At 35.2% G+C, this 17,034-nt stretch overlaps 1 protein-coding gene across 2 annotated transcripts in view; it reads right to left on the reverse strand.

The window, feature by feature from the left end:
* Nucleotides 1-17,034, reverse strand: part of Pias2 (protein inhibitor of activated STAT 2) — an 84,145-nt gene that overhangs the window by 30,041 nt on the left and 37,070 nt on the right. For both annotated transcript variants that reach the window (XM_023714617.1, XM_023714619.1), the window contains exons 4-8: nucleotides 15,708-15,758; nucleotides 15,492-15,582; nucleotides 6,311-6,445; nucleotides 3,961-4,066; nucleotides 2,914-2,987 (exon numbers count right to left, since the gene is read on the reverse strand). In XM_023714617.1, coding sequence (XP_023570385.1) covers nucleotides 2,914-2,987; nucleotides 3,961-4,066; nucleotides 6,311-6,445; nucleotides 15,492-15,582; nucleotides 15,708-15,758 — 457 coding nt within the window. The remainder of the gene's footprint in view (nucleotides 1-2,913; nucleotides 2,988-3,960; nucleotides 4,067-6,310; nucleotides 6,446-15,491; nucleotides 15,583-15,707; nucleotides 15,759-17,034) is intronic.

Below are 17,034 nucleotides of genomic sequence, written 5' to 3' on the forward strand. Positions count from 1 at the left end.
TCTTTTTATCCATTCCTCAGTTGTTGGGCATCTGGGTTTTTCCAAGATTTAGTTATGACAAACTGCATAAACATTTTTAAGTTTCTTAAATTCAATGGTTAGGTTCAATGTTGACCTTAAAGAGAAATTTGATTTGGTTCTTATCCAATTCAGTTTATAATCAGAATCATGGAAAGAATTAAGTTTGTGAACCACTGTACTGTGTGAAATCATCTTCTGTAGGCTCTAGATCTTGGGGCTTCTTTCCACTATCCACATTCACTTTTACTCTAAATTATTTCACAAATGTATTGTGAAATTTCCTCTACCAGCCTAGCCTGTCATTTTCTCTTATTTTGCCAAATGAAAGAAGGGTTTAATTTTTACCCTTCCAAGTACTTGAAATCCATTTTTTTCCTGTTTTATTTCTTGTTAATATACCACATCGTGTGTTATTTTCACCATTAGCTGGGATTTCATTCTGTCTTTTCTTTCTGATGATAGGATTATGTCTTCTTCAAAAACTACTTCCAGGAGGCCTGCCCCTTAGCTCAGTCCTTTAAGTGGCTGCTTCAACAACTCCATCCAGTCAAACCTACCCTGAAGGCATTCGGAGCCAAAAAAAAAAAAAAAAAAAAAAATCCTTCAAAAACTATTTCCATCATCTAATTTAGTCATCTACTCATTAAATCTGACCCAAACTTGTATCTGGGTTTTCAAATTAATATACAGCATATATTACAGTTCACTTATCCAAATTATTTTAATAGTACAATGGTCCAGAGTATAATTCAGAAAAGTGCTTGTCTTCAGAAAAGTACTCAAAAAAATCAAATAAGATTAAACAATAAAGAAAAAGTCTTAGAAAAAGACCTGTTGTCACTAGATGTAGAAAAAGAAAACAATGAATTTAAAACAGGATAAAAGGTCTGAGGGTATAGTTTAGTGGTACAGCAGGAGCATAGAGTTTCAGCCCCAGCACTATGAAAAAAACAGCTATTTCATATATTTTATTTCTTCAAATGACTGAAAAGCTTACTTCCTTAAAATTGACAAATTTGATATAAAAGGAACCCTAGCACACTAATACTCATTACTATTAGAAGCCTTAGAAACCTTTAGGATGTCTGGCCAGTGTGTCTAGTTTTGGTTATCCTCATGTACAATGGCACTCATGTAAAGGAGGGGCAAGTTCTAGGAAAGTAAGATGCATAGAAAAACTGTTTAAAAGAACTTTGTTCCTGATAGAATAGTTTGATATACTAAAACATAAAGATGTGGGCTGGTGAGATAGCTCTGCAGTCTAAAGCAGCACAGGGACTGTAGTTCGATCCCTGGCACCACATGCTGGGCCAGCACTGCCCCCAGGGAAGGCTGGACTCAATCAATCAATCAATCAATCAATCAATCAATGACATGTGACATGAATTTTCTCCCTGTACAGTGGCTGCAACTAGAATATAGTTCACAGTTAATGTCTACTAAATATAATGGTTAAACCATAAATTGAAAAATCAACTTTTTTGACTATATAGTGGTAATTTCTCATCTCAATCTAACATTCGTTTTAATTTTAACATAGGAGGAAAATAAGTTAATGTAGATACTCAAAACAATTCCTGCCTGCAGTCTGCCTAATACTTAGAAAAGGCTGTAAGTACTAACACAAGTCCAATACAACCTCTACCACATCAGGATATTAACATCTTCCTTTGCTGAAACTATCTATAAATTTGATAACCATAGCAGTCTCAATTTCCAAGCATCCCCAATTTCACTAGTTTCTATTATTTTCTGAACAATGTCTAAGCTACATTTTTAAAAACTAATTAAAAAAAATCTTCAGAAAGGTAATTGCAAACACCATTTTGTAGGGTAATAAAATGAATACCTAAACTCAGGGCATTTACATTTGAACTCAATCTGGCAGAACAGATATTAGAGAATTAAAATATCAGAAAGACTAGAAATTTTAAATTTAACAACTTCAATTAAGATGTAGTAGAAACTTCATAAATCATTTCCTTCTTTTCTGACACAATTTTTGAACACTATATATTCTCACAATGTCCCCCAAACTATATCATGAATTTCTGATTCCATGATTTTTCTCATACTGAAACAGCTTCCTTCCACACAAGTTTTATATTTTGCTGTGTTTTTTGAGACAGTATCTCACTATGTAGTTTTAGCTGGCCTTGAATTTGTGGTGATCCTCCTGTCTCTGCCTCCCCAGTGCTGGGACTACAGGTATACACCACCATGCCCAGTCTCCACACTAATTTTAAGCCTTCATCCATCTTCCTGACCTTGCCTACCTTTTTTGTATGTGATTAAATACAATCTGCTTTTATATGTTAGTTGATTTAATCTCTCAAAATAAGTTATCAACTTTCTAACAACTTCACAGCAAATCCTCAATATTTTCTCCTACTTAGTTGTTTGAAACGCACAGGATGATCTCAGAATACCTTGTGTGATTTCTCATCCAAGTCTCTACATAGAGATATGCAGTATATTACAAAGACACCTCAAATATTATAACTAATTAAAGCAAGAATACCAGTTAGTGTTTATCAGGCCAAAATTATTTTACTATTACTTTTCAAAGTCATATATATACTGAAAAAGGAGCTATTTTTTAATATGTGCTTATTATTAGCTACAGATCATTATCAGCACTAATTTGACAGACTATTATTAACCTAAAACTACCTTCTATAATATGATAGCTTTTTTAAGTCTCTTCTAGCTTTATCATTACCTGAAGAATTACAAAGAACTGCTTAATCATGAAGATTCCTAAATTGGGGGGGGGGGTTTGAGTTTGAGAACTCTATCAAAATATATCAGTGATTTTCACACTTACTTTTACAGAGAAATTAGTCATTTACAGAAATAAACTTTCCCAGAACAGTTTGTAGCTTTACTTACAGGGCATGTCAAGGACACTCGAAGACTAGTTGTAGCAATTTCACTATCAGGATCTGCAGTAAGTTTTTCTTTAACTTGAAAAAAAACAAAAAAAAAAATATATATATATATTTAAAAATGGTGACACGAGAATTTTAAAAATGTATTTTCCTTGTAAATTTACCATTTTAAGTCAAGAAACACAGACTGCTAAATATTACTGTATTGAAAATACAAGTATATTCCCAGTACTGTATCAGATTAAGGAATTATGAATGTACAAACTCTGGATGTTATATGTAACTAAAATTTTAAGATTTTTTAAAATTAGACTACTGGTATGGAAGAGTTAAAAAGCATTGTTTTAAGACTTAACAAAACAACTAGGAAAATTCCTAAAATGCAGTGCTATCCTGATTTTCAATGCTTTTCTAATATATTCAGTACTGTTTTTATTAGGTTGTTGCATTGGGTTTTTTACATAACTATTGAATTTTTTCGTTTGGTTTTTTGAAACAAGGTCTTGGGCTGGCCAAATAGCTCAGTGGACTAAAGTGCCTGCTTAGACAGGCAAGGGAATGGGCCCCAGATTGCTGTGCCAGCCCCGCCCCTGCGGCACGCTGAGACTGCAATTGAGACTGGGTGTGGTAGTGCATACCTGTAATCCCAGAGCTTGGGAGGCTGAAAACAGGAGGATCACTATGAGTACAATCCATGTAGTGAGACCCTATACTCCCTGTACTAAAATACATAATAAAAGAAAAGAACAAAGGTCTTGCTCTATAGTCCAGGCTGGCCTCAAACTTGCAATGATCCTCCTGCCTCAACCTCTCAAGTGTTGGAACTATGGGTATGCACCACCATATCCAGCAAACAACTATTAAATTCACAAACAGAAAAATAGTAATATTTTTATATTTTCTCTGACAATTGAAAACTATACAGATGATGTTTCTGTGATTATCTTTCACCAAGTAATGCATACATGTTTATAAAGGCCAATTTTCTCAGCTCCCTCCCACCCCCAATTAAAATACCTCATATAGTTAGTCTTATAACATTACTTACTTAGTGCTCTGGAATGATCAGGGTTTCTAATACCTTTCATTTTTAATCTCTGTAGTAACATGGCTGATGTCAGTTGTCGTACAAGATATACAGACATGGAATAATTCTATAGAAAAAGATACTCTGCATTAATGACTAGAGATAATATTCTCTTTATTTACATAAATACTTATCTAAAAGTACTACTTTTTTTTTTTTTTTTTTTAAGTACTAGTTTCTTAAAAAAACTCCAAGAAGGTCAATGACTGGAAAGAAGGAAAAAAATCAACTAGAGTACTTCATGGAAGATGTCAGACTTATTCTAAAGGTATTTCTCAATAACATCACTTTAACAGTAAATAGCTTCCTTCAGAAGTCTCTTTCCTTCTCTGTCTCTTGCAGTACTGAGGGCTGAATCCAAGGACTTTTCACACTGACCTACCCGGAGACTTTTTTATTTGAGAGAAGGTTTCACTGAGTTATTAAATTGACAAACTCGGGACTGAACTTGTAGTCCTTCTGCCTCAATCTCCCAGACTGCTACCACCATGCTCAGCCTTAAACTGTTTCCAATTTAACAAAATTTGCTACCTTATCAACTACCATGAGAACATACTCTCTCATATTTCCTCATAAGAAGATATTCCTTCTCTTTCAACTTACGTACTGAGGTACACTTTTATTTAGAAGTGATCCTAATGCAGAAATAAGGTTTGAACTTCAATGATCTGAATTAACACTTTTTTAAGGGTTCCAATTTTAGGAGAACAGACTACTTGCTAGATGACAGTAAGTAAATTAATCTAAGTCACTATCCACTCTCTTCTAAAGAAGGCTTTAATAACTCTATTACCTAAATGTGCATTTTACTGGGAAAGAGGCACCTACTACAGTGTAAAACACATGAAATAATAAACATCAAAAGACAAAGGCCAGAAAATAGCACCTTGTACCTCTTAAATTTGGCAGAAAGGACCTTCCTCAGCTACTTATGGAACTTTGAAGAGTAGAAATATAACTTAACCTAAATGCTAAAGCATTTTATCAATAAAATTATGGCAAAAAAATAAAATAAAATAAAAATAAAAATTAAATGCTAACGTATCCTTTGATCATTCCACTACACATAATTCAGCTGATGCCACAATAAGCCAAATATTTTTAATTGTTGGTAAACCAATCATTTTAAATACTTTTTAATGTTCTTTTAAATATCTAAATACCCAATATACTATGCAAATTTTAAGTCCTTTAATCATTTTAAGACAAAACAAATATTAGTCCTATTATATGGCAAAACTGTCAACTTTTCAACATCTATAATCATTTCTCTGCAAACCTATGTAAGCTACTTCCAGCTCTACAATTACGTTGGTGGTAAAGCAACAAGGGTTGGGGAGATAGCTCAGTAGAACAAGCGCTTGCCTGCAAGCACAGGGCCCTGAGTTCAATCCCTAGTATTGTTAAAAATAAATAAATAAATAAATAAATAAAAATACAAAATTTGCTGTTAATATGCCTTCTTCAACCTCTAAAAATATTTTATTTCCATGGAACAAGAACACTCAATTGGCCCGGAGAGATAGCTCAATAGAATAAGCACTTGCCTGGCAAATGCAGGGTCCTGAGTTCAATCCCCAAAACGTAAAAAAAAAAAAAAAATCAACATTAGGGCCAGGGAGATGGCTCAGTGGAATAAGCGCTTCCCTGGCAAGCACAAGGACCTGAGTTCAATTCTTCCCTGGTTCCGAAAAAAAAAAAAAAAAAGAATTCTCAAACATCATGATGTTCCGATATTAACTGAAATTTATTTCCTCATTCATTTTGTTTTGTAGTTCTAAAATGCAAATTCCCTGTGGTATTAATGTCTCATAATTGATATAACTGTTTGAAAATGAGAATCAGAAGAAAGCCAGGTTCATGAACCTGCAGCAAGTAAGTCTAACGGAGCCTTTTTATATGAGATGCCCACTTAGTATCTGAACTATTTATATAAAGGCTAGAACAAATTATTTCTAATCACAACGTAAGTACATTTAACTCTTTCCCCAAAGACTGATAACACACCGCTCTTTGCTCCTCTTCATACCTACTTATCACCCAAATATTAAATATTACTTGTATCACACACAACTATTATTAAATATGTAAAGAATATAAATTTATTCCCTTTCCTAGAACATAGAGACAATACTCAGTTAAAAGTTTTCAACTTTAAAAATCCCCATACTACCATTCCTGAATTGAAAATTATTGCTTTTAAACAATAAAGATTGCTTAAAGATTATAGTAAGAAACCAGAGAGAGGTGGTATCTCAAGAAAAAAATGTACTCTGAGGAAACCAACTCTGAGTAGAGAAGAGAATCTTACCTTTCCAATTTCAGATGCCCAAGAAATAGAAATCTGATTTGGCACAGCTGAAGACAACCTAACTAAAGATGTAATATTCAAAGGGCGTCCAGGGCGCTTCTGCTCAATCCCATTTTTAGGTGGTGGTGCATAGCCCTATAGCCATAAGAGAGAAAAAAAAATCATATTCTCTGTAGGGAAGAACTTGCCAATTTTGTTTGCTCTAGGTTATTTTTATAATATCCTGAAAATGACAGGCCAGAGAAATATAGAACAAAAATCCATGTTTCACCATTAATGACATCTCTTGCCAGTTATTAGTTTTAAAGTAAACACCCTAGCTCTGGGGGGAGGGGGGAGTTAGTGATGGTGAACCTTTTAGAGATGAGGGCTCACATTATAAACCAAAACCCATTTACTTATTGCAAAATGCCAACACTGCAATTAAGCATGAACATTGGTTTTAGTTTAGAAAAGACAACTCATACATTAACATCTTTTGTCTTAAATGAAAAACAATACTTGCATGCCATAGGTCTTCCAGCATTGGAGTATGTTCTGGCAACATCCTAAGATAGCAACTGAAGAGAACAACAGTGGCAAAGGTAGGAAAGGAAATTTAATCATATAGCTGTACTGGTAGGTAAGACAAGGGAACCAGGCCCAATTCTGTCTTTGCAGGTAAGTACTGCCAAGAGTTTTAGATTTCATTATGTGCTACATGCACATAAACACTCTTGGTCGCGCTGGTATGGATGATAATTATCTCTAAACTAGTTGAGAAGTGTCATCACAATCACTTGAAGGGGCAATTTGGTTCTCTTTTTGAGATGATAGCAACTTCTTGGGGGTAGGGAGATAGGTCCTAGATCTCCTCAGGAAATAACTGTTCCCTGAACCAAGTGATTGTTGTCACTTAGGAGAGCAATGCATCATGGACTTGCCTGCAGTAAGAAACAGGCTCTACTATTCTTACAAGTTGAGGCCAATCACTGAAGACTGCTAGGTCCTGCTGGGATTACATGGGTGTGAGTAGGGGCTTGAATAGGAAGGATATTGTAAAAGCTGGCAGTTGAAGACTTTAGTTACTCTTCCACTGATGTCCAGGTTTGGTTTTTTTTTGGGGGGGAGAGACACTACCAGCTTTAGACAAACATTACTTAAATGATTTAACAAGTCTGTGATATGCAGAGTTGAGCAGTAGTCTGATCCAAAGTATAAAGTAATAAAGGCAACAGAAAATGGAAGGTTGAGACGTCACTTTTATCCTGAATTACCCCTCAAGTATCTATGAGCCTACATAAAGAATTATTTTAGTAAAAGCACCTTCTAAGTCCTTATACAATATTTGCTCTGAATCTTTTTTTTAAGCAAGAAGCTTTTCAGATAAAACTGAACCTCTCTATAATTATCTTAGGAGGCACCCCAGTACAAAAATACATTCATACACTAAGATGGGAAAAAGAAAAAAACCAAAAACTTAAGAAATTAAAACAATGAACACATTAATGAATCTTAAAGGTATTACTCAGATCCTGTGAATGATAAAAAGCTCTCCACTGCCTTTTCTGAGTAGAGCACAAACAGATTTAAAAACAGCACAAGTCAATACACAAAACCATCACTATTTCAGCTAGATTTAATTAACTTGCCTTTCCTCTAAACAGGAAACACTCTTGATTCACAGTATATCCGATTTTCATTTACAAGATTTTTCATACTGATTTTCAAAACCAGCAGGTTTTAACACAATTAAATTTCCTAGCTGCAGTAACACCTAATGAAAAAGACACTGTATCTCATTGACTGCATTGTCATAGATGTAATTTAATCATATACCAGTGACAATTAAAAAACACTTAAGCTAATCATATAGGTTAATGTTACAGTTACTTATTTTACAAACATGGAAAGGAAACATAAATAAAATTAATTTACTGACATTGTTTTAGGACACAAACAATCTTTGGAATCACTTCACTTAGTCATCAATGTATATTTGTCCAAATAATGGTCTTACATATAAACAAGATTGTTACAAGTAATAGTCTCCATATTTCATTAGTATTTCTCAGATTTCCTTTTAAGTTCATGAAAAGTAAAGGGCATGCAGGTAACCAATAATGTCTGGGGAACGGCAGCAAAACTGTACAAGGGCAGGTAATGACAAAACATCACAGATGCCATTCAGTCATCAAGAACTTTAAGACACTGGTGAATTTCTGCAATGTTGAATTATTCACCTCACAACAAAATTTAGTATTAGTATTGTATATAGCAGAACTAAAGAACACCATCAAGTTGTCTACAACTTACCAACATCCTTCACTGTCATAAAAGAATAGTCTTATTAAGGGGGACTCCACATGATAGCTATAATCTATAACTTGCAACAAAGAACTTGAAAATCATCTAACCCATGTGAACAGGAGAGTAAAACACAAAAAGAACTTTCACTATACTAGAAATGGGAGTGACCGTATGTGTGTGTATAGGAGAGGCACACCCAACTACATTTGCTAATGTGGAATGCAGCAGAGAAAAAAGACTCACTACAAAATCAATGGACCACAAATAAAAAGAATACCAATACCAGTATTTAGGCAAACATAAATGGAAACTGTTTTTGTTTTACTTCTTTTTGGCCCTGGAAGATAGCTCTGTCCTTCAGTGTACCTACTGGTAGGTTAACCAAATAACAATGGCACACAATCTGCCAACATAATAAAAATAACTCATGACCTAGTTAAATATGAAATTTGTAAATTAGAATTTCAGTCTTAAGACATCTTAATAGCATGGAAGGGAGGAATAAAAGTCAGGAGAGGGGCTGGGGATATAGCTCAGCAGCATAAGCTCCTGCCCAATAAGTGCAAGGCCCTGAGTATAATCCCTGGTACCGCAAATTAAAAAAAAAAAAAGTCAGGAGAATAACAGTGAGTGCAAGAATGTGTTAAGCTAACATAAAATTCTGTGGTGTTCTAGACTTAAACACCAAAGTACTTTCAAACTATTTTCTACTCCATTTGAATGGCTTGACTTCACTGTTAATTTTGAGCCATCTATTTAAATTATATTCTCCCTCTGTTCAACTGTACCACTTCCATCCACCATCTCATGATGGTGTTACTAATAGCTTATAGTTGAAATTTAATACAATATGAGTGATTAGACTTCACATATTTCAACAACTTTCAAAACTTAAAGCAAAAATAAAATCAAGATCATTTGAAAGTGATCTGGGGAACAAATCCACAAACTTAATCATGGATAGAGCTTGAAAAAAAAAGACTGCATAGGTCCTTAGCTTAACAATAAAGGCAGAGACAGACTCAAAGAACATTTTATTTTATATGCTATGAAGATGTATGTATTGCCCTACTTGCAACTCTGAGAACAGTTTTTAATGCTGATCCTTTAACATTTCCCAAAATTTCAGATTAGTATTACTTTAATATCATCAACACAGATTTAAAGAAATTTTCAAGCACACAAGGTGTGATAAATACAGTAATTTAAATTTTTAAAAATTAAGGTATTACAGAAAAAGGAACACTGCCTTAATCTGACTCAAAATACTACACACATTAAATTAACTTATCCTATTGTTCTTACCATTTTCTGAAGCAGTTCTGGAAGTCTTGTGGAAGTACCTTCAATTGTACTCTCATGCCTGTCCTAATGTCCCAAATTAATTCAAAATGTTTACCTTTCAAGGTTATTGACTTTGGAGAAAAGTCAAAAGTGCCAAATCCAGTGAATAAGGTGGATGAGGACATACCATGTTTTTATTAGCCTGCCTTTCCTCCGTATGGACTGAACAGCAGCATTCACTATGGCTTCAATTATACCTTGTAAAAGATACTCCAGAACAGCTTCACAAAGTGGCAAGAATAACGAGGTATGTCTGAAATGAGTGGTGGCATCTATGGGCATGCTACCCTGAATGCACCCAATCTCATTTGAAATGAGGGGTGGTATTCTGAAGGGCACAGATGACAATGTATCTTTTACTATATATATTTAACATTTGCCATATATTTTATGACCCCTTGTAAACAAAAGTAGAGAGAACAGCAGGTACCTGTCAACCAGCTTCAGTAATTAACGTGTTTCCTACCTTATTTCATTTGCCTCTGAAACTCAGCTGCCATCTGCCACAAAACATACCTATCACATAATTACTTTTTCCCTTTAGTAAGTACAAATTTTAAACACATCATCCAAAGACTGATATTTCAGTCTCCAAGAATTTTTAAGATATAGTACCACAACTCAAAGAGATAAAAAAGCAAAGATATAAAAAAAAGATAAAAAAGTAAAGTGAACCCTCATTTACCCATCATTCAGTTCAATAATTTAGTCATAAACAATTTTTTACTACTCTACTCCACCTCCATCCTATATTGTAGCAATACCTTAGTTCATAAAGTTTACAAACAATTCAATTCACAAATAAGTGTTTAACAAAATTTTGCTTCCATTCGCAAACTCCACACCACAAGACAAATATGACCAGGGACCATCTACCACATATATATACAAATGTAAGTACTTTCTCCGAACTCATAAAGCAAATTAAATTCATAAACAAAGGTATTACTGTATTGTAAAGCAAACTCCAGACATATTTCATGCATAATATGATGTATTAGATGTCCTTACCGTTTGATTCAGAATTCAAACTAGGCCTCACATGCAAGTAATATCTCTGCTTATTCTACGAATACCTCCCCCAACTCACGACACACATAATTTTTGACCTTTGGACCTGAAGAGTGACCTCACATTCTAGATTAGGTAGATTTCTTCTTTGTGATACATCAAGTCTTGCCATTTTCCATATAATTTTTAAACTGGTAGTCAGTTGTACAAACTTGGTTAAATTGAGGGTCAAATTTTTGACAAAAATTCTTCATAGGAAATGTTTCATACTTTCTATGGGACCTTATCATAAGGTATTTGAAGGCTGTTTGCCCTGTTTTCAGTAATGCAAGGTTGGTTCTTTCAACTATAAGGTCAGAGCTCTAATCTAATGACTTTAGCACTTATGAGATCAATTATATGATTATGAATCATAAAATAATTTCCTGTTTTATTTCTTTAACTGTATTAACTGCAATGCTTCCAAAAAAAGACCTTGATAACATCAATATCTGGTTACTAGAAAATGATTAGCTTTTTTTTTTTTTCTTTGTTGTGGTACTGGAGATTGAACCAAGGCCTTGCTCATACTAGGCAAGCACTCTACCAGTGAGCTACATCCCCAAACAGTGTAAGATGTAGGATTATCTTTTACCAATTTCCAAAGTAATGAGTGGGTATGGCCTCTAGTGATTTTAGTAAATTATAAATCCATTTACACATGTGGCAGTTTAAGTTCACTGCAGTTATTATTTTAGAGGTCATAATTATCCCATCTTGGAGTGCTCTTCTTAAAAGATAGAAAATGTTGAGCTCCCTTCGATCCAAATTTGCTATGAGGCAGATCACTGGAGTGAGAGCATCCAGAAATGAATCCATGATCTCAGAATTTATTAGGAAAAAGGGACCAGTACTGATAGGTCTTCTAGCTACACCCAGAAAAACTACTTTGGGGTTTTTTTTTGCCGGCTAAATGGTATCATATATATTCTCCATTCTCGAGAATCTTTTCAAAAAACATCCTTCCTGTCAACTCTACTTCCCTGTTCAATCCTACAGCTTCACAGGTTTTACAGAAATTTCCCAGTACCTCTTAAAACAGAAAAGTAGGGGCTGGTGAGATGGCTCAGTGGTCTAAAGCACCCACTTAGAACAAGCTTAGCAAAGCACAGGGACTGCAGTTCAATCCCCCGGCACCACATGCCAGCCAGCCCCGCCCCCTGGTGGGCTGAGATGGCCACACACACAAATAAATAAAATTAAAAAAAAAAAAAAAAAACCAGAAAAGTAACTCAGGTGGCTCAAAGAAGTGTTTTCCCCCTCTTCTGGCCATAAAAACATGAATTTTTATTGTCTGGCTATTGTTCTGTACAGTAGCAACTTATGGAGTTGAAGACAAAGGGGAAGGAAATGTCTTAAGGCAGTTTCTTGTCTGTCTATGCTGCAGGGTATCACTCTATGAGCTATTTACTATCTTTTCTACATCAGGGGATGTGGAAAATCAATGCAAACAAGTATTTTGTAAAACTCATCATCTCAAAGTGGGTAAAAAAGCAAAATAAGCTAGTTGTTAAGGTTTATATAGTTGTCCCCCCAAATCCTCATGCAGTCATTGACTAAGGCAGGCTTCTAGAGTTCATGATTGATTCATATAATCCAGTACTGGGATTATGGGTGTGAGTGGCACACCCACCCTGGGGTGGATAGCCTGAATACAATATAAGGGAGAGAAGCTTGCTCTCTGCCTCTGCCAGTATTGCTGCTGTTTCTACTCCTGCCCCTTTGTTCTTGCTGTTTTCTGCCACCATGAACTGCTGCCCTCTGCCATGTGCCACTCTGCCTCGGTGCCAGCTGATTATGGACTGTTGGGTATTTTGTTCTAACAAGAGAAAAGTTACCAAGACACTACTTTCAACACTATTTGATCTTTAGGAGTCCAGAAATAGGCTCTTTTCAAAGTAATATTTTCCATTCCACTTACTTCTTACATGCAGCATAGTGTCCAACTGCTGAGTGCACAAAGACTGGATATTATAAGGCAATATATGTAACAACTTGCTCTAGGACACAATTAACTCAAATATATTCAAAACTCTTAAGGGAAATTCTATGACCGTGTAAAAGTTCATCTCTCCAAAAGCTGTTTTTCAAAGATCCAGGACCATAGGGAACGACAACACACAAATCTTCATTTGTGACCTGTTGGTACTTATATTTGGAACAAGGTCTTTTAAGCATAAAAGCACAACTTAACTCCTATAAGTATCATCGTAGCTTTCTTCTAAGGCTGCCAGGTATTCGCATTATTTTCATAAGCTTCAGAATTCCATTTCATGCTAATAAGAGTCTACATTTCTCTACTCTCAAGAATATCAGTTGTGGAATAGGAAATGATTTAGGAACTTTCAGTCAGTTACATGTAAATTGTCAGTTGTTTCACGGGTGCTCATAGTGCTCTTCAGGAAAAGATGCCTTTTGATTTTCTTTAGGGATTGCCCTATCCAGGTTATGCAAGTCTTTCCCATAGTTTCTGAATTTTAAAGTAATACATATGTCTTTATCTTTCTCCCCTTCCTCTTTCTTCTTTACAAATGCCTTTAACTTGAACGATGAATGCATTCCAGAATTAAAAGACAAATGGTGTTTTATATAGCAGCTGGTATGTTCACTAACATCTTAGTGTAAGTAACTAACTCAAGGTCAGTTGGTGCTTTGGGGAGAAACTAGCAGTGGCTGACTGAGTAACAAAGAAATACTCAAATGAAATGCTCAGTGGCCTAATTTTGCCTCAAAAGGACAAAAGGAGTGATAAATTTAGTTTTACAGTGGTGCTACAGACCCTGTCTGTGAAAAAAATATCCCAAAACATGACAGACTGGTCTCTATTGAAATTCTGTGGAATTTTTATGTATACACATATCCAGCAACCCTATTTCTGGGGCAATTCCAAAGAACTTCGGAAGAACCCCACACATTCAGGCACACCTGCATCACTAGCACAGTATCACTGATGATACGGGATAGATCTTTAGGGTTGAGTCTACAGATATTAACAAAGCCTCTATAATTATGCCTTTCTTCAACAACAGCAGGGAAAATAAATAGGACTGGGAGCCAAAATCATAGGAATCTTATCACATCCCGGGCAAAGAAAAATGGGTATGAAAAGAACATGGAAAATATGCAGAGGGTCATTCTATAATCTGCGATTCTGCCAGCCTTTCTTTGCCACACATCTGGCCACAAACTGCAATCCTATAGATTCAAATAGGTCTGCTTCTTCCCTTTGTTCAGATCTTAGTGAAATTCACTTAGATAAGATAGCCCCTGAGTACCTATTCCTGGAAGGAAGAAACCTAAGCAGCAAAATATCTCACCTGCATTTCAAACATGTATGAGATCACGTAAATAATTCTCTGACTGTATCTACCAAGCCCCTACATCTACCCTCTGATCCCCAGTAATAAATTGATTTCAATCCCACATGCATCTTCCAGAAGCTAATCAATGTTGCTTAAACTCTGTAAAATTCATGGAACAAGCATTTCTCAGTTCTCTAAACTCACAGGTTATAAACAAGACAAAAAATAGTCGCAACAACTTAAAAAAAAAATCAGATTCCACTGCCAGCCTGAACCATATCTTCCCTTGGAGGCTCAACTATAAACACTTGGCTCAGGTAGGATTCAGGGTACCAGATTATGTTGTCTGACTTGTTCAGGTTCTCAGAGGTATTGCATGTATATTCATTGCAGAGCCAAATTTCATGCCAGGCAATGATGCTACAGTTTCCCCATCTCAATACTGCTTTGCTGAAATGGCAGCTCAGCACATTGGTGGGGTCACTGTTGTAGAATGCTTCAATTAAAACAAACATACCATAGCACTTGACAAACAGCAAAGGTTGTTGTTTTAATGGCTTTGTTGGCCTTCTATGTAATTTAGCAACATATTAAAGGGTTCAGTGGAGAGTAAGACATCATTTTAAATGTTATCTTACAACTTTACTTAGGGTTTGAGGATTCCATGGCTACCTATTAGGCCAGAAACAGGCTATACACATTCACATTGCATATATCCAATGTGATGAAGTTCACATATTGCTCCGTAGTCAAATAATGGGTTATTAATTAAACAGTATAGTGCACTCATCGCAATTATGTGCATCATCAAGGCCCAAGTTTGAAATTCTAGACTTCTATGACCAGTTGCTCTCAGAAGTCTCTGCTTCAATAGCATCCATGCCGCAGGCTGAACTCATCTAGATACCTGCCACACATCCTACTATACATTCACGTGCCAAGTTCCACCATTTGTTAGGATCCCAGGGATCTTTTAGACCTTCTTTGAATTACAGAACAAGATATTTGAGGAGTTTTTAAAAATCCCCTCAAATTGGAAAACATTTATTTCTCTAAGAAACTATAAGTTTCTTATGAAAAAACAGTATCTAATATGAATGCTACAGCTAGTCATTTGTATTGAGTTGTCACTTTCTAGATCCTGTTGGTGTTCATATAAAACTTAATAAAAATCTGACCAATAAAAAGCAACTTACAGGTAAAGGAAACAGCTTCCCATTTACTTTTATACACAGACTATTTGGATAGTTATCTTCTTGAGGACAACTTGTCTCTGCCAGGCAAAGTCTGTATTTAAAAAAAAGAAAAGAAAAAGTGCTAAATAGTGTAACCAAACATGGTATGTGTTTTCAAATTTAGGGCTATATAAATAGTTACCAAGTATAAAATTACAAACTAAATTTCAAACCCACCTCAGCTGAACTTGAACTGTATAATCTCTCCGACCACCTGGCAAAAAGTCCCTGTTTGAAAGAGAAACAAAATGTGTTAAGTGAGCACAGTAAGATTTTATAAAACATTCTCACCAGAAAGATAGGCATCATTCACATATTAATTCTTACTCCTCAAAAGCTGAACGTTTCCCAACCAATATAGTGTAAGCCTTTTGTAAAATACTACAATGATAACAACCCCCACTGACTTAACTTTTAAGTAATATCTACATGGCACTCTTAAGTATTTTCAATTCATAGGAATTATGATTATGCAATAGTTATTTCAACAGACAATAAATTGGATTTGGATTAACATGAAAAGGAGCATCCCTGATTCTAAAGAAGTTGAATAAATTAACCTATGATTAGTGATACTTTACTTTGGCTGAACATTCTAATCACATGCAGACTCCTTACTCATTTGATATAGAGTTCTATACAGCTTGACAATAGACTGTACATGTAACTTAGGTGATTCTAATATACAACCTGTGTGTAGACTCCTAGTCTTCAAACCTAGTCATAGCAGTTTTGTAATTATCCAACTACAAATACAGAACTTCTTATAATTTGATTTAAAAAAGAGCTCCCTATAAAGTTGCTTTGATTCTGAACCCTCTAAGCCTTCCCACTCAAAATGGAGTCCACAATGAAGTTGGCAATACTACTCCTTAGAAATGCAAACCCCATCTCAGACCTACACAATTATAATATGCACTTTAACACAATCCCCAAGTGATGTATACACACTATCGAAGTATTATCTTTAGCCATTATGCTAAATCTTGCACATAAAGAGTCCTGTCCTTTCAAACTTAACATGGTACACTGTCCCTAACCTTGTTCTAACTGGACAGTCTATGCTCTCTTTCTACTTTCTGGACACCATAGAAGGCAGTAAGACAAAGCAGTGACCAACTAGGAACCTATAGTTCTAAACTGTATGATTTCACTTAACTTTTCTGTTTATTGTTACCTCTGTTAAAAACAGACAAGTACTGTACCTACTGTAACAAGTTATGGTGGTAATTAAACAAATTAATAATACAAGTAAAATGCCTGGGTTAAGACACAATCAACAAGTGTGAGCAGGTGGCTATCAATGTCTCTTCTGCTCCGTTTGTCTTGCCACATGTTCACCCTTCTCAAGAGTTTCTTCAAAACATTTCAATATCCCAGAAAATACTGACCTCTTCTGAGCAAACCATATCATTCCACTCATTTAAATCAAGAAACATTTCAGTCTTGGCACTGGAGCTTCAAAGACAGTAAAACAGTATTTGCTACAAAGGATTCCTCATAG

The sequence above is a fragment of the Octodon degus genome, unplaced genomic scaffold (assembly GCF_000260255.1).
Source record: "Octodon degus isolate 3935 unplaced genomic scaffold, OctDeg1.0 scaffold00003, whole genome shotgun sequence".
Taxonomy (NCBI): Eukaryota; Metazoa; Chordata; class Mammalia; order Rodentia; family Octodontidae; genus Octodon; species Octodon degus.